We start from the raw sequence: 20,905 nt of genomic DNA on the forward strand, positions 1-20,905 counted from the left end.
TGAACGGGGCTCCAGGTAAAAGACACGGCAAAAGGAAATTGTAATATGCTTCCGAGTATTCTTCAGTCTTTCAACCCAAGACATAATAATCTCTTGATAGATTTCCTCAACGTTTATCAAAAGACTGTCTGCTTATCAAAAATTATCAATTATTTATTACCGTTACAGAACGTTATTATCTTCAAGACTTCAACTATTACATGAATTCAAAAATTTATCAACTCGACGACCCCCATGATTTAAACGAGTCTAATTCCAGACTACATTGTGAAAAATTGACGAAAGGGAAGTGAAAGATTTAAAGAAAATGATTAATCTTCATCACTGTCTTCAATCATGGCCTTACGGCGATGTGTTGGAGCTTTTCTCGGTGGAGACTCCTCCTCGTCAGACTCAATCCCTTTCCTTTTCCGGCCACTTGCACGGTGATCCTTCTCTGCCTTAACTCCCTGCATAAAGCACATTCCACCACCACACATTAACATCACATTACAATCTCAATGAACTTTCCTCCTTGACAACAACAACAATATAAAAGAATGTTCTAATTTGCTTACCGCAGCCTCTTCCTCTTCTTCGTCTTCATCTGAATATCTGTTAGATTTTCCTCCGTCTATTTCCTCCTCATCTTCTTCTGCATCTTCCTCATATTCATTACGGGCCGGTGACTTTTCTTCCTCTTCTTCTTCCGTCTCATATTCAGATTCCTCTCTCTCACTCTCAGAATACTCCATTTGACGTCTGGAAGGTCTGGCCGAATTCATTGAAGACCTCCCCGGAATGCCTTTGTTCTGGTTTAACCGCAGCGAGAAGCAGTTAAGTAGTAGTATAATTTCTAATTATGTTTTTTGCATTCTAGAGATATATGTTTTTATTTTGTTTACCTTCTTGGCGTTCAGAATTCGGCGTTCCCGTAGTGCTTCAGCTTCGAGGTCCTCCTCATAGCCACGGTTTGAGCGGTGAGAACCATAGTGGTCTGTCTCGTCATCCTGGTTCCAAGAAAAAATCAGTCGTTTACTAGTATCTTTGCTTTAGAAATTGGAAGAACACAATATACACAAACTACTTAAACATACCTCATCAAGAGCATCCTCCAAGTAGCCGGTGGAAAGTTGTCTCCTTTGAACAGGAAGTGGATACTTGCGCTTGACCTTCTCCCTCGCCTGACTCAGCTTTGTACTAGCCTTGAGGTTTTGGCCTTCCGCCTTCATAAATTGAGATATTAAATGAGAAAAGTCTATAAACCCTACAAGAGAAATATCGTTGGATTGTCTGAGCTCATCAATTAAGAGGTTACCCTTTCTCTCTTCTCTTTCTCCCTCTCAGGGTCAATGTCAGTGACACAGTTTTTAACTTTGAAGGCCTTCTTGTGCCTCGAGTCAACAAGGGCAGTTAAAAGCCTATGCGAATTTGACGTTAGAGATGATGGGATAAATCTCATTTTCTTCATAATTCTTCCTTGCGATTGAAGGATACCCTACAACAACATCCAGATAAGAGAACATTTTGAGATATTGCAGAGTTGGATTTATTCTCAGAACCAAGACTAATAATTTGGATGGATTGAAGGAGACATTTAGTTTCCTCATGAGAATTTTTGCCATTTAGTATCGAGATTAGTACGGGTCCTCTGAAATTATTTAGTTGATTGTTGATTCCATAGATGCTTTAAATTCCTAGGAGGCTGGAGCAACTACAAATAGATGGCTAACTAAGACAGAAGGAGTAGTAACACCTTTTCATGTTTGGTAAAGAGGTGATTCTGGTCTTGTTTTGCTTCTTGTTCAGTTATATCAAGAACTTCATTTCCTATCAATAACTGTAAGCTTCCATCTGACCACCTTACAAACCGAGCATTACTTTCACTCTGCATTCGAACATAGTGTGACTTTAGTATACTACAGAAAAAGTAGAAGAAAATCAGTGCATTTGCAAATAAAGTAAGAAATATTGTTAATGTGTAGGATTCCAAGCCTAAAGAAATAGAAGAACTGAGACATCATGATGAATGGCACTTAGTAAATTAATATGAAATACATGAATTGCATCAATAGTGTGTACCTATATTAACATCACTAACCATAAAACAATTTCTATTTACCAAGAGACATACCAAGAGACGCTAGTTTACGAAATTGGTAGATCATAAGTACTTGCCATACGCAAAAAACATAGCTTCATGGCAGCTTTGATGGAAAAATTCAAAGCGGAAAGCTTCGAAGAAGTGTTCACTTACATATGTTTTGCCATCTCGACCCTTAACAAACCTATGGCGAACAATATTATTTTCCAGACGAATACGCTTCTTTGCTCCGGGTTCATCTGTCACGAATGTGTCTTCTTCAACAAATGTTTTGGCATCAAATGGCTTTGGATCAATTCCCATGATATTGGAAACTTTTATCATGGTCATCTGAAAAAAGATCACAGAGAAGATGGTAATGGGAGGAAGCGCATTTTTGCTATAGAACATCATAACCACAGATGGACAACTAGAAGATGGGGTTTCAGATATAAGGCTGAATAGGACACTCTCACTCCCCAAACCACAACGACATGACACATTTTGATAACTTGGAAACACCATATAGGTCATTATTGATTTGAAGCCATGTCTGCGAAGAAAATTTTAGCAACATAAAGCAGGTATACCTTAAGTGAATCACCTGGAGGAGGGCGGAAAGGAACCTCCACTTCCAAAGGGGGGCCAACTGGCTTCTCCCTGTACCTAGGTTCAACATGCTCAGCTTCTGACTCGTATTGAGGATCCTCTTCAGGGGCCATATCATCATCAAGCCCCGTATCATCGGGTCTCAGATCCTTTTCAGAGCCCTCTTCATCTTCGATAGGCGATCTCTAAAAAATTACACGTCTCGTCATACATACATGCAAATTCATATGGTTTCTAAAAGGAAACAAACACTGGAAAAGAAACAGATATTACGTAAACTGAAATGTAATATTAGAAAGCAAGACTCACATGTTCATCCTGCTCAACGTCATTCCGGACATATTCGTCTGCATCTTCATCATCCGAAGATCCAAATACGTTACGGATATTTACATCTGACTGTGCAACTTGAGCCCCTTCCTTCTCCTCACTAGGTGATCTACCCACCATCCCATTTTTTTCATGTACAGGAGACAAAGTGATTCATAAGAAGAAAAAAAAATGAAAATTCAAGGTACCTCAGATGACTAGCAAGTATTATCAAATCCTAAGCCCAGCACAAAGTCCAAAAGAAACTACAAAACAGCTAGGAAACAAAAAAAATAAAAGAAAGGGAAAAAGGGGTACCTTGGACTCCTAGTCTGATCAACCTCTTCATCTTCAGACTCATAATGCTTTTCACCAGACCTCTCTGATCCACTATCAACAACAGCCTGTCTCCTGCTTTTGGCTACTCTACCAACATGTTCTTCTTCTTTGTTATCACTATCACTATCTCTTGCTTCACTCTCCTCATGTGGATCAGCAACATCAACCTCCTGTGAACTCTGCTCTCTCTCACCCTCACTTTCTCCAGGATCAAGTTCTACATCGCCCTGTTCCCCATCAGACTCAGCTTCAGCCTCACCGTGAACTTCAACCTCAGCTCTACCTTCTCCTTCAGGCTCCATCCCTCCCTCGGCCTCATCCTATGGGTGTTTTGATTTAAAAAAAGTTCAGCCACAATATCACCAGAAAATTTATCGTTTAATAGAAAAAGCAAGAAATGAAACAACATCATGGAGTACGTAATGCCATAGAATCAGAGAATAAAATCACATTGCAGCTTTCATACAAAATCCAAGGAGTAGAAAGCTCATGAACCACTTTGAATTCGCCGATATCATAGTCTATTTGATCTATGAGAAGAGCTGAATCTGAATTAGGCCTAAAAACTTTGCAACGGTTCTTGCCAATTCACCTAAAACCCTAAAAATCCAAGCGACAAGAATCCGAGAAACCCCAATCGCATATCGAAACATTCCCAATGTGTAAATTAAAGAAAACAGTGGCAAAATCTGAAACGAAGGAGATAAAGAAGGAGGGAGAGAGAGAGAGAGAGTTACGGAAGCGTAATTAGGCTGAGGATTGGATTCATGTTCGGAATCGAGCTCTTCTTCTTCCTCGGATTGATCGCCGAACAGATTATGCATCATCTCGGATCTCTTTTCTACTCCTACCATCTTTAAGCTTCTCTTTCTTTTTCTCACAGAGTCACTTAGCTGGGTGACGGTGGCTCGTGATCTGAGCTCCGACGGAGGGGTTAACTGTTTCGGCCTTTGAAGCTGTAAGGTCCTTTTTTTTTTCCTTTTTTTAGTTTTTTTTATTATTATTTATTATTCCATCTCTTTCTCTCGATTACTGGAAATAATTAATTTTGAGTTGTTTGACCAAAAAAAATAATGATAATAATAATTTTGAGTTATAAAAAAACAAATTAATTGCCTTGATTTAAATGTGTTTGGTTTGTGAGTAAAAACTAAAAAGGGATGGGATTTGATGGGCTTCTTGAGATTTTCGAATAAAATACTTTTTTGGGTTATAGATATGGTTCATTGATACATGATGACATCATTTGACATGCCTAGTTTCCTTGTGATAGTGAGTTTGTGTTTGGCCATGTGTAATGTATGCTGATGATAACACATGAATTAACATCAGTAGACTTTTTTTTTATTCATTATTACTTTTTCAAAATATTTAAGATCATAGATCTTTAAAAGAAAAAAGATGGCTAGCTACATGAAGAATAGGTGAATACATAGTCACACATACCAACTATATTATTGTATACTCAACTACACGAAGTATATGTATTATATGGTCACATGCATAAACTATATGACGTCATGTGTTCAACACCATAGACATACAATCTGGTACACTGATTGATTAATTCCGGTGAAGACCGGTGTTGACTCCGGTATTGACCAAAAAAAATTTCTAAAATTAAAAATTAAAAATAAGAAATTATTATATTAAATCATTTATGGTTTTTATTAATTAAAAAATGTTCTATTCAATATCTAAATATTTTTTATATATTTTCTAAATATATCTTAAATGTAAAATAGAGAACTCAAACCTTAAAAAAATTTCTAAAAATTAATTTAACATATTGTAATTGTGTAAAAAAGGGTAAAAATGAAAATGTTCATATGTTAAAAGTAAATATTGTGAATTTTTTTTTGTTGTTGTTTATATGTTAATTCAATATCTAAAGATATTTTGAATCTATTTCCTAAATATATCCTAAATGTAATATAGAGAACCCAAACCTTAAAAAAAAATTCTAAAAATTAATTTAACATATTGTAATTATGTAAAAGAGGGTAAAAATGAAAATGTTCATATGTTAAAAGTAAATATTGTTAATTTTTTGTTATTTCTATGTTATTTTGAGTATGTAAATTTTAAAGTAAAGAGTGTATAAATTTTTTTTATAACATTTACCATGCAAAATTTAGAGTAAAGAGTCATATACTCAATATTTGGCATATTATTTTCTAATGAAAGTAGTTGAATTTGATTTTATTGATTTTGTAGTAATTAAATAATCTGATTATGAGAGATTTATATATATATATATATATCTTGAAAATAATTATAAATTGTTTTATATCTTGAAAATCATTATAAATGATTTTATATCTTGAAGATTATTATAAATGAATTTTTTTATCTTGAAAATAATTATAAATGATTTTTATTTAACTATTTACTTTAGCTTGAAAAATAAAAAGTAATTAATTATAAGAATTAATATATTAGAGATATATAAAAAATATTTGGATATTGAATAGAAAATTTCGTTTAATCATGAAAACCCATAAATAATTTACTATAATATTTTTTTTTTTAATTTAGATTTTTTTTAAGTGTTTGTCAACGCTGGAGTCAATGTCGGTCTTTACCGGAGTCAATTGACCGGTGTACTGAATTATATGTCTATGATGTTGACCGCATAACGTCATATAATTCATGCATGTGGCCATGTAATACATATACTTTGTGTAGTTGAGTATACAATAGTATACTTGGCATGTGTGATCATGTATTCATCAATACTTTGTGTAGCTAGCCATCTTTTTTCCATCTTTAAAATTGTTAGTTATCTACCAATTTTGTAAAACATAGGTTCTGATTGATGAACACAAACAAAGTATTACAATTGGTACAACTTTTAATTTTTACCAATCACAAAAACTTTATTAAAAGTTTTACTCTCGGTTTTTTTTACGACTTTCACGTACGACTCATTCTTACAGCTTTGCACAAGATCTGTTGGAGGAGATGCTCTGTTTATAAAGAGAATTTAGTCCAAGTCATGTAACTACACCAGTGTATTGGAGAATAGGTTCCACTATATATCCCTCGGTAATATAACATCGAAACAAGGGTGAAGGATTTCACAAATGCACTCCATAAATGTTTGAAGATTAAATGATATAAAGAATAGAGTTGAGAACATATGTAGGGCGGCCGCCATAAGATACTTATCCAAAGCTTGTGATGATGAGTATTGACAAAGATTTTTAGCCTCAATGCATTATTTCCAACATTTATCATCATTAAAAGACAAATTGAAGAGAATGACCCAATCGACTTGAACCCAAAAGATACCAAACCGGAATTACTAAAATACATTCGAATACGACCTAAACCGGTAGTACTAAAATACCTGAATCTCAAATACACTGACTGGTCTAGTTACATAATTTGGCTTCTATGTTCTAATCTAACCAATGGTTTTAGAGCTTGGTTTTAATGGTAAATTTGGTCAAACTACAAACCGGTGAATAAAACTTGAAAAAAACAGAGGAGAAGATTGCAAAATAACAGGCCGAACATATATATGTAATAGGGCCCAAGACCCAAAACAATAAGGGTAGTTATGTAAATTGCGTCATAGAAACTCATCAAAAGCCCTAATTTCGTTTTTATCATAGTTCCTCCTCAATCCCGTCTCGAAGACTCAAAGCAGCCAGCGCCGACGCCGCAGCAACAAGGAGGAGAAGAAGAAAAGGATCTCAGAGGGCGCGACAACAATGGCGACAGGAAAAACTGTGAAGGATGTCTCTCCACACGAGTTCGTCAAGGCTTACGCTGCCCATCTCAAGCGCTCTGGCAAGGTAAATCATCTAACGAATCGTCTTTAGATTGGTGTTTGAGATTACGATTACCTCATGAGAGTGCGTTGATCGCTTCTGCTGGATTGTAACTTGAACTGGCCATTAAAGTATTTGAGTCGTAAACTGTAAAGGTCTGAACATTGATTCGTTTAAGTGTCATTTCAGTGAAAGCTATATAGATTGTATGCTTTGTATCTGATTTAAATGTTGTTCCTTTGATGTAGATTGAGCTGCCTCTGTGGACAGACATCGTCAAGACTGGTAAACTTAAGGAGCTTGCTCCATATGACCCTGACTGGTACTACATCAGAGCCGGTATGTATCTATAACATCATCTGGTTAAAGGCTTCTACTACATAGTGGATTTAGGCTATGCCTTAGTGTTTGTATCTGTTTTTCTGAGACAAGTTTCTACTCTTTAGCTTCCATGGCTAGGAAAGTCTACCTGAGGGGTGGTCTTGGAGTTGGTGCCTTCCGTAGGATCTATGGAGGAAGCAAGAGGAATGGAAGCCGTCCACCTCATTTCTGCAAGAGCAGTGGTGGTATTGCTCGTCACATTCTTCAGCAACTCCAGACCATGAACATTGTCGACCTTGACACTAAGGGGTGAGTTTATCATCATCTGTGGTTTTAGATCTTTCCCTAGCCTCACTTAAATAGATACTGGTACAGAAGAATGGTAGGAATACAGAACTTGTGTTGATATAATATAAGCACAAAGTCTATAACACCAGTTTTTGGACACTTAGATTTGATATCCTCTTAAGAAAGGTGCTAAAAACTGTAATTGTGATTGATTATACTCACTAACTGTATGTAAGGATTTATTCAGTGTGCTGCTGCTTTGTTTACTAATACACCACCTATGGAATAAATCAATACAATTTGGTAGCTAATGATTTACTCATTCTGATGTGAACAGTGGGAGGAAGATCACATCAAGTGGTCAGAGGGATCTTGATCAAGTTGCGGGAAGGATTGCAGCTGCTGTCTAAATCAAAATCACAGATGATCAACTCCAAGTTTAAGGTCTATGTTTTGGAATTTAGTTATGTGGAACGAGTTGCATTTGAAAACCAGTAGTAGAATTCCCTCTCATTTTTTTTTGTTTTGATGAGTTTTGTTTCTTTTGCCCCTCTTTATATTCTGAGCGACTTATGGCTATATATTTGATATTTATCTTTCACCTCGTTTCATATTGATTTCATGAAATTACTTTTGTTTTTGTTTTGTATTCAATTGTTTTTTGCAAAATGGTTTTGTTTACTTAAAAGTCGGTAGAGGAAAAAATAACACGCTTATTTTGGAGTTGGAAGCTAGGATGTTGGCCTCACAGACTTGCCTTTCCTCAAAGACAACAATCCTATTGGCTCACTCACGTTACCTCTCTGTCATGTGAGACTTGAAGCTTGTAAGATGTTGTTACTAATACTGCGACATTAAAAAAGTTTGTTACAGACGATGAAAATAGCGAAGACATATAATGCAAATAAGCATGATTCTAAAATATTAAAGTCCTTTTCAAGGCAAAGTATAAAAGTTAAAGAACCCAAAGTATAAAGTTCCGCTGCGACATATCTGAAGAAACACAGTGGTGGATCTTTTGACATTTCAGCCTTTCTAGATTAGTTTATTTAAGATTAGAGGAAAACGTAGTGGTGGATCCTTTGAAGTTTAAGATTGAAGTTTAAATCGCTCGATGGGAGGAATGTTGTGGATGATGAGAAATTGAGGAAAAAAGGTATGTGCTTACCCAGTTTACTTGGGAGAGAAGCGTCTTGTCATTGTTGAGAATAGAATAGAGAGATGCTGAAGTTATGTTCTATTAACATTTTATTGTATTCATAGTTCGTAATTATATAAAATAATTATGTAATAAGAACCTTTAACTTATATTTTCTGGCGTTTATACTTGCTTCTCTTTTTTTTCTGCCGTATGCTGCATCCTTCAGTAGTCTACTCTATTCTATGATCATATACACACGGTTGGAGTCCACCCAAAAAAAAAAAGCTGAAAAGCTGGAGTACGTTTTCTTTGATTATTTTGTATGGAACGATGATGATATCGTAAGTTTGTTTTGACCAGATAGAGAATATAAAACTGTTTGTAGAAACATTTGGTTGAATAACATACACTCTTTTTTAATCATCCTTGTTAAGTAGCAACAAAAAAAACCTGAAATAAATTGGATAGTTTTGAACAATATTGGGAGTGGTTTGATTTTTTTCCTTTTGCTTAATGTATTTGTGTTTGTGATTGATGATGATGATTTCTTTAGAATGAACCATGTGATAGCTTGCTAAAACAAAAGATAAAAGTGGATTTATTATGATTAATTCTTTCTTTTATCTTACCGTTGTGATGATCGATTTCCCTTTTGTTGTTTGCGAAAAAGAAAAATTTAATCCTAAAAAAGGATATTTTAATCCTTAAAAAGGAAAATTTAAGGGAAATTTAATCCTAAAAAAGGAAAAAGAAATATGCAAGACAAACAAAAAGGAAACAAGTTTTCCTATTTTGTTTTGATGTAAGTAAACCGTAAAATTCTTAGTGGGAGAAGATCCGCCGGTGGTTTCGGGACTATGATGAAGAAGCCGATGGATGAAGATCCCACATGTTCGATTCCAAGCAAGTAAGCTTCTCTCTCTCATGTAGCGACATCTTCTTGTTCTTTTACTGGACTTTACTCTATAATTATTTTCATTAGTTTTGTTGGGTTTTATTATTTATTATTGGATTTCTTTTAAGTCGGTGTAGTTGTTGCTTGTTCCACAAATTCCGACGAGGGTTTCGTGTTTGCGGAGACATATAAGTACTCTTTTTCTTGTCACATGAACGACAGCTCTTTTTAAGAATTTTAATAAATAAAAGAGAAGTTTCTCTTGTTTCAAGTCTTCGAATTCTCTTACTCTTTGATCCATTGATACAAAGATAATAGAACTCAAAGTTGCGACTTGTTCCTCGAGAATCCATTGATCTCCGGAGTTCGTGTCGTAATATCACCTTGCATTAGTTGGTATCAGAGACGAAGATCCTAATCATGCCTCTAAAGAAAAATCTTCAGACCCAACTCGATGAACTCAACGATGAATTTCGGAAGATGATGGCTGAGATGCAACAGAATTTTTGAGATACCATGCGAACCACTGTTGAATCTGCTGTACGAGCTATCTTCCAAGCTCAGCGTGATGTTCCCGATGTGCGGAGACAAGAAGAGCCAGTTTTCGATGAGGTTGACGACGAGGAGGACATTGAAGATAACCCTTTTGCACCACTTGGTGACTTACCAGATCGGAGGCATCAACATCGTGACATCATCGCAGCTCCACGTTTTGAAGATAGGAGGTGAGAATCAGGTTTTCGACTTGAGATACCTGAATTTACTGGAGGGTTACAACCAGATGAGTTTCTTGATTGGCTTAACACAACGGAAGAATTGCTGGCGTTCAAAGAAGTTCCTGATAAGATGTGTGTATCTCTTGTGGCGACACGGTTCCGAGGCAGAGCATCGGCGTGGTGGCAGCAAACTAAGGAATCACATGCAAGGGCAGGCAAAGATCATATTGCTTCGTGGGAAAAGCTGAAAAGGCTGATGAGAAAGGCCTTTTTGGCTTATAATTACACACACACCTTGTACACACGACTTCAAAATTTGAGACAAGGTTCGAAGTCTGTTGATGAGTATGCATCAGATTTTTTTTCTTTAATGGCCAGAAATTCATTAACCGAGAATGAAGAGCAGAGAGTGTCGCATTTTATTGGTGGTCTTCGTTTGCAAATTCAGAACACTCTACTACAGTTTAATCCAATGACTGTTTCGGAAGCACATCATCGTGCTTTATTAATTGAGCAGCAAGCTCGTGGACAATCATCTTCTTGGAATTCATCTCGTTTGCGTTTGGGTTCTTCCACTGAAACAAGGGCAATCAAAACTAGTGAACCTGTGCGACACAACGATTTTCACAAGCATAGTGGTATGTCTGGACAGACCCGAACACCGACTTCTAATTGTTTTCAGTGTGGGGAACAAGGTCATCGTCAAGCGAGTTGTCCCACTCTCCAACGTCGCGGCCTGTTAGCAAGTGATGCACCTGTTTATGATGATTATTTAGACGACAATGAGCCTGATGAGACTACAGAAGAAGTACTTGGTGATACAGGGACTATGTTGATGATACGGAGAAATTTTATGATTCCACACGGTGTTGAAGAATCATGGCTTCGTACTAACATATTTCACTCTACTTGTACCATTCGGGGAAAAGTTTGTAGAATAATCATTGACTCTGGCAGCTGCACCAACGTGATTTCCGAGGAAGCATTGACAAAATTGGGCTTGTTTACAGAGTCTCATCCTACTCCGTATCAAATTGCATGGCTTACGTCTAAATCCAACATGCGCGTGTCTAAACGATGTCGGGTTCCTTTTTCCATGGGTTCAAACTATAAAGACTTGGTGTTGTGTGATGTTGTTCCTATGGATGCATGTCATCTCTTGTTAGGGAGACCTTGGCAGTATGATCGTCAAACGATACATGATGGATTTGCTAATACACTTTCTTTAACCTATGAAGGAAAGCGTATTACTTTGGTACCGTCACGGTCTGCCTCCGAACCTCTTGTTGCTAGTCACGATATTGAGCAACCCACAAATCCAGCTACTACTCCTAAGGCCACGTTATTGGTTTCAAAAGCTCATATTTTTAACGAAGTTGAACATGCTGAATTGACGTATCTTCTTATTTTGAAACCAGACTCTCCATCGGTGACTGAGACTACACCTATTGCGTTTCATGCTCTCCTGAACGAGTTCAAGGATGTTTTTCCTAGTGAGTTACTAGAGGGATTGCCACCAATGCGTGATATCCAGCATTGTATTGACTTGGTGCCCAATACGGTTTTGCCGAATCGACCTCACTATCGTATGAGCCCGATGGAGCATGATGAACTTCGCAAGCAAGTAGAGGAGCTTCTTGCTAAAGGTTATTTGCGAGAAAGCCTTAGTCCGTGTGCAGTGCCAGCCTTGCTTATTCCCAAGAAAGATGGTACTTGGCGTATGTGTGTGGATAGTCGGGCGATTAATAAAATTACGGTGAGGTATCGGTTTCCAATTCCTCGTTTGGATGATCTGCTTAACCAAATTGGTTCTGCTTCTATATTTACCAAGTTAGATCTCAAGAGTGGCTATCATCAAATCCGTATTCGCCCTGGTGATGAGTGGAAGACTGCTTTTAAGACTAGAGAGGGTCTTTTTGAATGGCTCGTTATGCCCTTCGTTTTGTCAAATGCTCCAAGCACTTTCATGCGTGTTATGAATCAAGCCTTGCGACCTTTTATTGGACGGTTTGTTGTCGTTTATTTTGATGATATACTGATTTTTAGTTCGACTCTTTCAGAACACCATTTACGTGACGTTCTACTTGTGTTCCGCCGTGAGAAATCATTTGCTGTGCCTAAGAAGTGTTCTTTTGGCGTGTCTGAAGTGCTTTTCGTTGGTTATGTCATTTCTAGCAGCGGTTTGAAAGTTGATCCATCTAAGGTCAGTGCGATAAAATCTTGGCCATCACCGAAGACAGTTACCGATATACGAAGGATTTTACCGACGTTTATGCTGGTAAGAAGTGCTCTTTTTACCGACGTTTTATTCAGCATTTTAGCGGTATCATGGCCCCAATAACAAACTGTATGCGGTCAACCCAGTTCATATGGACGGATGAAGCGGAAGTTGCTTTCCATGAGATCAAGATGGAGTTGTCTTCAGCCCCAGTTTTGGTACTTCCCAATTTTTCTTTGGCATTTGAACTCCATTGTGACGCTTCAAAAACATGCATAGGAGCGGTGTTAAGCCAGCTGGGCAAACCTGTTGCCTTTTTTTAGTGAAAAATTAGCGGGCTCGCGTGGGCGTTATAATACGTATGACGTTGAATTATATGTTGTGGTCCAAGCCATTAAGCACTGGCGTTACTATCTTTTTCACAAAGAATTTGTTCTTTTTACTGATCACGATGCACTTAAGCATATGGGGGTTCAAGATAAAGTTTCGTCACGACATGCTTCATGGTTTGCCTATTTACAACAATTTATGTTTGTGATTAAGCACAAGGCGGGATCGCTTAATAAAGTAGCTGACGCTCTTAGTCGACGGCATTCACTTCTCACAACGTCTCATGCGTCTATCACCGGTTTTGCGATGTTACCAGAGTTGTATCCTACGGATCTTTTTTTGGGAAAATTTGGAGTGACATTGAGCTGGACCGTAGCTCTGATTATTTGGTGGTCGATGGATTTTTGTTTCGTGGAACAAAGCTTTGTATTCCTGATTGTAGTCTTCGCCTTCAAGTTATTCGGGAACTGCATGGCGAAGGTCAAATTGGACGTGATCGGACATTGAAGTTGGATTTTCCTTCACCTCTGATTAATGGATTTTAAGTTTACTTTTACACACACTTGTTAGGTCTTGTCATGGCCGGAGAAGCAAAATCAGCGGAATCCGAGAGAGGATCAAAGCAAAGATGACAAGCCCTTCTTCTTCTTCTTCTCTTCTTGTTTGGTACTCTCTGATCTCGCTCTCTTCTCTTTCCATCATTCTTCTTCTTGTTTGCAATTCTTTTACTTCTCTGTCCTTTTTTTTTTCTAGGGTTTTTTTTCGACAAGATTGCAAAACCATCATCGAGACGTGTATGTATGTCTGAAGCCAGAACTAAGCGGAGAGATTGTGTCTGCTACATGTTCTTGCTTCCTCCTCAATCACCAATTCATCAATTCCTCTTCTCTCCTCCACGGTTTGGCTTCCAATTTTGCTTCTTTCTTTCGTTTTCATCTCTGTTTCAATTGTTTCTCTAATTAAGTTTTGTTTTTTTGTTTTTTTTTTTGAAGCCAGCGACGAAGTAGATTCAGAACACGGTCGACGGATACCGTAACTGCATCAATCTGATTTTGAAGGTACCTATGTTACAGTTTTCCTTTCCTTAATGTCTCAGAAATATAAACAAACAAAAATTGACGAAGCTAAATTGCTGCTGTGTCTTTACTTTTCAGATTTGAGTTTTGTAATTTGGTAAGCTTCTTACTTAAGTTGCTGTTGTGTTGTTACGTTCCTGTGTTTTGTTTCTTTTTGCAGATTTAGCCATTCCATACCTTTTGCTACCCTAGATGCTGACGAGCTATCTGGTGCTCATCCTGCTCAAGAACTACGGAGCTTTGGTGTGTATGTGTAACTTTACTTCTCAGATTGTATTTTGTACTAAAGTTTCTGTTGTGCTTGGTCTCTGAGCTTTTCTTTACTTTCCTGTGTTATGTTTATAGTGCAGGTAAAGTGGATTGGATCTTCCAATCATAACACGCTTTTTAGATCCTCTGATTGGAGAGAACCTTTCAATATTAAAGTGGATGCAACAGGTACTAGCCTACCAAAACCGTTCTTTGTACTTTAAATATTTGTATCCGTCTCAATCTTTCCTTTTATTTTTCCTCTGTTCTGTGTTGCAGACTTTATTTTGTGGACAGCTTCCCCTAGTGCCCTCATGCATGGTTCCCCATAACCCTTTCAAATCTCCACAGAGGTATCATATGGTTTGCTTGGGGCTTGGTGAGTTCTTTATCCATTCCTTCTTGTTGATTTATTGATTCTCAGTTTGTTCTGCATATGAAGATACTAAACTCATGTTCATGTTTTTTTACAGATACCTTTTGCATGGAGATTCCTCGACAAAGACCAGCTCATATGCTCGCCTTACCTAAGGTAACATCCACAAATTTTATTTAAGTTCTGATTCTGACTACCAAATTAATGTCTGAATGTGATCCATTTAAAAAGCGTCTTCATTTGACTTAATTTTTGTGTTTTTGTTTTTGCAGATTGAATCATTCCATATATATATTTGCTACCGAAGAAGCCGACGAGCTATCTGGTGCTCATCCTGCTGAAGTACAGAGCTTTGGTGTGTGTGTTTACTTCTCAGATTGAATTTTGTATTTGGTAAGCTTCTTACTAAAGTGCAGTTGAGCTTGGTCTCTAAGCTTTTTACTTTCCTCTGTTATGTTTGTAGTGCAGGAAAACCGGATTGGATCTTTGAATCATAAGACGCTTTTGGATGCTCTCAATGGAGAACCTTTCATTAAAGTCAATAAAAGGTATCATACGGTTTGTTCTTGTTGTGTTATAATTTTCTCAGTTTGTTCTATATACGAAGATACTAAATTAATTGTCATGTTTTTATTTTGTTTTTTACAGATACCTCTTGTATGAGATATCTCGACAAAGGCAACTCATATGCTCGCCTTACCTAAGGTAACACATTCTTCCTAGATGTTTGTATTAGGTGACGACTCTGTTTTGTGCTTTGTTTTGAAATCATAGATTTGTGTTTGATACAGGTAACGATTGTTGCACCATTTAATTTTCCGCTGGAGATTCCATTACTTCAGCTGATGTGGGGCATAATACACATAAGGTAACAAACCTCTTCTTTAAGTGGACATTAAAGTATTAATTATACTTCACATGAATATAGTCTTCCTAATCGTATTGGTTCCATCTGTTTGAAATTATACAATGTTACTTGGCTAGGTAAGCATTGTAATGGAGCAAGTGATGTGACCGCTCCATTATTTTAATTTTTCTTTTGTTCTTTTTTTTTTGGTTTTGATATCTGTTGGCTGGTTTTGTATGATTCGTTTTTGGGTTATTTTGTCTTCTTTGTGATGTTCTGTGTTCAGTAGCGAGACAAGAGCTATGGAGTTGGGTGAAATCGAAGACTGTTGGCAAGGGAAGATACACAAGGAGCCAAGTGAAGAGCCGAGATGTTAGTTTAGTTGACTGGTGGACTCGAGGCTGCTACAAACTCAAAGGCTAAGGTTCGATTTTTTTTTTTTCTAACCATTGAGTTCAATTTAGGATTCTCTTGGCGGTTTTACTAACAGGTGAGTCTCCCAGTTGTTAGAAGGTGTTAGTGATCAAGCCGTTGGGATGGGAGTCATTCGTGGAGTCAGACCAGATCAGCAGTTGGTGAAGGTATTTTTGGTTTCTGTTTCATCTCATTTGTCCTTCCACATATTTTTTACATTAGCATTATGGTTTTATAGCTGTTTCACTCTATCATTTTGGTTCCAATAGTACTAACGTGTGGCTTATAATGGATTTGTTGCAGATTGTATTTGATGAGCTACTGAAATTGATGGATGGAGGAGAAAGTATCTGAGCTACACTTCTTGTACTCAGAGCTGCATTCACCGGGCTACCAGCATTTCTCTCTCCTCCACGGTTTGGCTTCCAATTTTGCTTCTTTTTTCGTTTTGATCTCTGTTGAGTGGTTTACTAAGATATTTTTTTGGTTGTTTTTTTTTTGTTTTTTTTGTTTTTTTTGTGATGTTCTGTGTTGAGTAGCGAGACAAGAGATATGGAGCTGGTTGAAATCGAAGACTGTTGGACATAAAAGATACATTACAGAAGGAGCCAAGTGAAGGGCCGAGATGTTTGTTCAGTAGACTGATGGACTCGAGGAGGCTGCTTGCAGAGAAAACTCAAAAGGTAAAGGTTCGATTTTTTTCTCTGTTTTTTTACCCTTAAGCTCAATTTAGGATTCTCTTGGCGGTTTTGCTAATATGTGAGAAAGTCTGTTCAGTCTGTTAGTGACCAAGCCGTTGGGATGGGAGTCAATCGTGGAGTATTTTGTTGTTTCTGTTTCATCTCCGTAGTCCTTCCCCATATTGTTTCATTAGCATAATGGTCTTTATAGCTTTTTCACTCTTCTCATTTTGGTTTGAATAGTACTGCCATGGATGTGTTGCAAATTGTACTTGATGAGCTACTAAAATTGATGGGTGCAGGAGAACGTATCTGAGCTACACTTCCTTGTACTCAGAGCTGCATTCACCAGGATACCAGCATTTCAGCTTTCTCTCTCTCCACGGTTTGGCTTCCAATTTTGCGTATGTTCCATTTTTCGTTTTGATCTCAGTTGAGTGGTTTTCTAATATTTTTTTTTGAAACAATGAAGTAGATTCAGAACACGGTCGCCGACTTTCCTACCGTATCAACATCAAAATGATTTTTGAAGGTACGTATGTACAGTTCTTCCTTCCCTTAATTTCACAACTTCAAAAGAAACAAAAAAATTAAACGAAGCTTCTTCTAATTCTTTATTTGATGTGCAGATCGGAGATATGCTATGGTTTGAAGAATGAATGAAAAGATTCAGAACCAACACAAAGATTAACTTCGCCTTACAGTAACAACATCAAATTGGTTCTCCTTCTCTTTACTCTCAGAGTCCAACCATTGACTTATTTTGTTGTGTTTGTTTTTTGCAGATTGAACCATTCCATAATTTTTGCTACCCTAGATGCCGAGGAGCTATCTGGTGCTCATCTTGCTCAAGTGCTACAGCGCAAGACCATTTATTCTTTCTTGTATGAGATGCAAATTTGTTATTTTTCCTGTGTAGCTTAGGTTTTCCCTGCTCACTTCTCATTAGACGTGTTTTTTTTTTTTTTTCATCTTTCATATGCTTGCCATGATCTCCCTTTGATGGCTGCTGCAGTAGTGCCTTTAGCACTTGGGATAAAGAAACACAGGTTTGTAGTGAAATCATTTTTTATTAGAAACTGGCTCTTTCCACTTTGACAAGTGTAACGCCAACTGCAATTTAATCTTGGTCTAACATAAATATCGACAGGGTATCAAAGAAGGTTGGTAGGATGGAGGAAGCATTGCATTTCCAGTGATTCTTGTCACAGGTGATGTTAACTTGTTTCACTTCATATTGAAATTTTGATAATGACTCTTAATGTTGTTCTGGTGCTTTCTTCTCCTCTGCAGCTGTCAGTGACTATAAACAGCCTCTCCTTTTTCAGAATTTGAATGATGAAAAGAGGAACATAAATCTAGAGGTACAGATTTGCACCAATGTAATTTTTTTCCCTTAATAATTTTTTTTTTTCTTGTTCCCTCCTTAGTTACACTACACCTGTGTTGATTGCTGCAGGTGACAAGAGATGGAAGACGAGTTGATCATTTCAATCTACGACATTGTGGTGGGTGATATTATACCTCTCAACATTGGCAATCAGGCTGCTTGCCTGCTTTGATTGTCATGGAGGTTTGTGTTTTCTTCTTTGATTAATTATGTCATAGAAAGTTACTTAATTAACGTTTTACGTTGATAGTTTACTCTTAATTGGGTGTCAATAGGTATATGGGGAAACCGATTAAACTGTTGGGATGTGGAGAGTGAATGGACAATCTTGAACCCTTTGATCCTGATGGAATGGCTGGACGAATTCTTGGAATGGCAACAGAAGCTGTAAGTTCTTTCAACTATTACATTTTCGTCTTGCTTGCGTTTTACGTACTCATGTTCTAAAACAAATTTTGGCATAGAAAAGGAGAGCCTATGAACTTTTTAAAAAGGTTACAATACAAGAAAGAACGGCGCGTGATTAGACATCATAATATTTGGAGAGAGTTTCAGATTGCTGCTGCTAGCGTGATAGTATAGAGACCACACATGCAACACCCGTTCGGTTCCCAAGGAAAACTGTGTGGCTTTGCATGAATTGAGAAAGGTAACACTGTAACACCCTGTGATTGCGTATACACATATTCAAAACAAGTCATCATTATTCATTAATAGTCTCAAATCTAATAATTTTAAAACAAAACAGAATTTTCATTTTCTCTTTTATATTGGGGAAAACCGAAACGACATTTTCATATTCTAGTTGTTTTAAAGTTGTGTCTCGTTAGTTCTTGACTTGTAAACTTGAGGAACTGTTCTACATATGGCAAATTTTAATAGGTTAAATTTTATTTTTCTGATTTGTTATTTAAATAAATAATAATTTTATATAAAAATAATTAAAATAAAATATTTTGCGATACTCCCACAAAAGATTTACGCAGATGTTACGCAGATGCTCTTTTAGAACCTCTCTGATTCCTTTCATCCTTTCTCGGAAGTTAAAATGGAGGCAGCAGCGGCGGAGATCGAAAGGGCTAAAACGTCCGCGTTGCAAGACATAAGGGTTCTCAAGGGTCTTCAAGGCGACTCCAATCTCGTGAACGGAGCTGGGCTCAGTCACTTACCCGTAGCAGCGGAGACAGAGTTCACTATGGCGAAAACGTCAGTATGGTGGGACATTGGGAACTGCGAGGTCCCTAAAGGTTGTGACGCACATGGTATTGCTCAGAACATTAGCTCGGCTCTGTCGAAGATGGGCTATAATGGTTCGCTCACTATTTCTGCCTACGGCGACACCAGTCAAATCCCTTCTTCCGTCCAACAAGCTCTTTATTCCACCGGCGTTACACTCAATCACGTCCCGGCTGGTTAATCTCTCTCTCTCGACTCAGTTAACTGTTAGATTCTGAATATATTTGATTAGGATTAAGGATTCTTTACGCTTAGATTTTTTTTTCTTTTGGGAATCTCAAAGCCCTTAGTATGTATGTAGTGTTGTAATGGCAAAGGTGTTTTCAGTGTCTTTATCTTGGTGTTGGTGTAATTACACAGGAGTGAAAGATGCGAGCGACAAGAAGATATTAGTGGATATGTTGTTATGGGCAGTGGACAATCCAGCTCCTGCGAATTTCATGCTCATTTCTGTTGATAGAGACTATTCTTACGCTCTTCACCAACTGCGAATGAGAAGGTACAACATCCTTCTCGCCCAGCCTGACAAAGCATCAGTTCCACTGATCTCTGCTGCAAAGACAATATGGCTATGGACAAACATAGCTTTTGGGGATTGTCCTCGTGGCAAACAAGGTGAATCCTCACGACCCATTGATAGTGGACGCCAACACAATCCTTCTGGCTCTGAGGTAGTACGCCATCCGGTTCGTAAACAAACTCAGAACTTTAAGCAGTTTGACTCAGCTTTGGTCTCTAGAACTGGAAACAAGAGGTGCCAGAGCTTCTGTGAATTATGCAATGTTGTTTGCTCGAGCCATGATTTAACCTCTCACATCTCTGGTAAAAGGCACAGATCTAAGGTAAAGTTTTGTTTTACTTTCACATCTTCGATAAAAAGGCACAAATTCTAAGATACATTATACTTTTTTTTTGTGTGTGCTTGTTGTCCTCTTCTTGGATCCCAAGTTTCTATTTGAAGAGACTTTACGGAGACTAAGGGAAGAGATTAATTGTGTGGCACATATGTTTTTTTTATGTTGATGATAGATTTGACAGTTGTTGCTGTACTCTTGAGTCCTGATCTTAAACTTTATTGTAAGTTGACTTTTTTTTTTTTGTTATGTTGCTCGTGCAAGTAGCCGGTGAACGCCCTCATGTCACTGGTTTAACCGAAGCAAAGCATGTATGGTGCAGAGTTTGCCAGATGAGTTACAACAGTGAAGCTAGGTACGAAAATCACATCTTAGGGACAAGGCACCAGAACAAACTTGAAGATCAAGCCGGGAATTCAAGAAAGCGCGTCCGCAGAATCCGTTAATGGTCCTCCTTTAATATTAGAGCGAAAGAAAATGCAATTAGAGTTTGTAAAAGTTGCTAAACTGGTAGTCTTTTGAGTCTCACCTTTGTTTTTCTGGATCGGGATGCTCGAAAAAAAAGAAGCTGAGCCATGCTGATAACTTTTGTTATTTGGGAGAAGTTTTCTTGAAAGGTCGTGGGTTCGAATCCTAGGTGGATCATATTTTTGAAAAAATAGAAAATCACTTCATTAAACGACGTCGTTTCGATGCCACCTCATTAAACAAGTGTCATCTGAATCAGCATCCATTAACATATGTTAATTTTAACTCTAAAATTGGCACTATTTATA

General features: G+C 37.5%; 3 protein-coding genes across 52 annotated transcripts; 2 read left to right on the forward strand and 1 right to left on the reverse strand.

Annotated features, from left to right (window-relative positions):
• Positions 1-112: 112 nt before the first annotated feature.
• On the reverse strand, positions 113-4,443 carry LOC109124548 (protein LEO1 homolog). The gene is made up of 11 exons (XM_010445630.3): positions 4,057-4,443; positions 3,299-3,639; positions 2,981-3,110; positions 2,653-2,856; positions 2,237-2,413; positions 1,736-1,867; positions 1,298-1,477; positions 1,077-1,205; positions 885-989; positions 558-791; positions 113-449 (listed from the first exon to the last, which is right to left on the reverse strand). Exons 1-11 carry the CDS (start codon positions 4,171-4,173, stop codon positions 312-314), a joined length of 1,887 nt encoding a protein of 628 aa, XP_010443932.1. The 5' UTR covers positions 4,174-4,443; the 3' UTR covers positions 113-311.
• Positions 4,444-6,871: 2,428 nt separating this feature from the next.
• Positions 6,872-8,334, forward strand: LOC104726703 (small ribosomal subunit protein eS19x). Its single transcript, XM_010445631.3, has 4 exons — positions 6,872-7,122; positions 7,347-7,437; positions 7,545-7,728; positions 8,045-8,334. The coding sequence occupies exons 1-4, from the start codon at positions 7,039-7,041 to the stop codon at positions 8,115-8,117; spliced, it is 432 nt and encodes a 143-aa protein (XP_010443933.2). The 5' UTR covers positions 6,872-7,038; the 3' UTR covers positions 8,118-8,334.
• A 4,836-nt stretch (positions 8,335-13,170) lies between these two features.
• On the forward strand, positions 13,171-20,808 carry LOC104726704 (uncharacterized). Of its 50 annotated transcripts, none has more exons than XM_087473136.1 (28): positions 13,370-13,673; positions 13,761-13,905; positions 14,000-14,065; positions 14,244-14,330; positions 14,429-14,521; positions 14,612-14,711; positions 14,806-14,864; positions 14,981-15,063; positions 15,172-15,256; positions 15,357-15,413; positions 15,500-15,576; positions 15,845-15,979; positions 16,059-16,136; positions 16,273-16,385; positions 16,509-16,652; positions 16,952-17,034; positions 17,122-17,181; positions 17,279-17,352; positions 17,435-17,533; positions 17,665-17,698; positions 17,800-17,860; positions 17,943-18,013; positions 18,109-18,222; positions 18,315-18,426; positions 18,509-18,688; positions 19,083-19,451; positions 19,636-20,117; positions 20,397-20,808. In XM_087473136.1, the coding sequence occupies exons 26-28, from the start codon at positions 19,088-19,090 to the stop codon at positions 20,424-20,426; spliced, it is 876 nt and encodes a 291-aa protein (XP_087329262.1). In that variant the 5' UTR covers positions 13,370-13,673; positions 13,761-13,905; positions 14,000-14,065; positions 14,244-14,330; positions 14,429-14,521; positions 14,612-14,711; positions 14,806-14,864; positions 14,981-15,063; positions 15,172-15,256; positions 15,357-15,413; positions 15,500-15,576; positions 15,845-15,979; positions 16,059-16,136; positions 16,273-16,385; positions 16,509-16,652; positions 16,952-17,034; positions 17,122-17,181; positions 17,279-17,352; positions 17,435-17,533; positions 17,665-17,698; positions 17,800-17,860; positions 17,943-18,013; positions 18,109-18,222; positions 18,315-18,426; positions 18,509-18,688; positions 19,083-19,087; the 3' UTR covers positions 20,427-20,808. The 50 variants fall into 50 exon arrangements, 47 of the variants coding, with proteins under 47 accessions (XP_087329225.1, XP_087329224.1, XP_087329247.1 ...); XM_087473126.1 differs by having other exon boundaries at positions 17,125-17,181; positions 18,504-18,688; positions 19,037-19,451; XM_087473104.1 differs by having other exon boundaries at positions 14,244-14,326; positions 15,842-15,979; positions 18,504-18,688; positions 19,037-19,451.
• Positions 20,809-20,905: the final 97 nt, after the last annotated feature.

The sequence above is a fragment of the Camelina sativa genome, chromosome 11 (genome assembly GCF_030686135.1).
Source record: "Camelina sativa cultivar CO46 ecotype springtype chromosome 11, ASM3068613v1".
Classification (NCBI taxonomy): domain Eukaryota; kingdom Viridiplantae; phylum Streptophyta; class Magnoliopsida; order Brassicales; family Brassicaceae; genus Camelina; species Camelina sativa.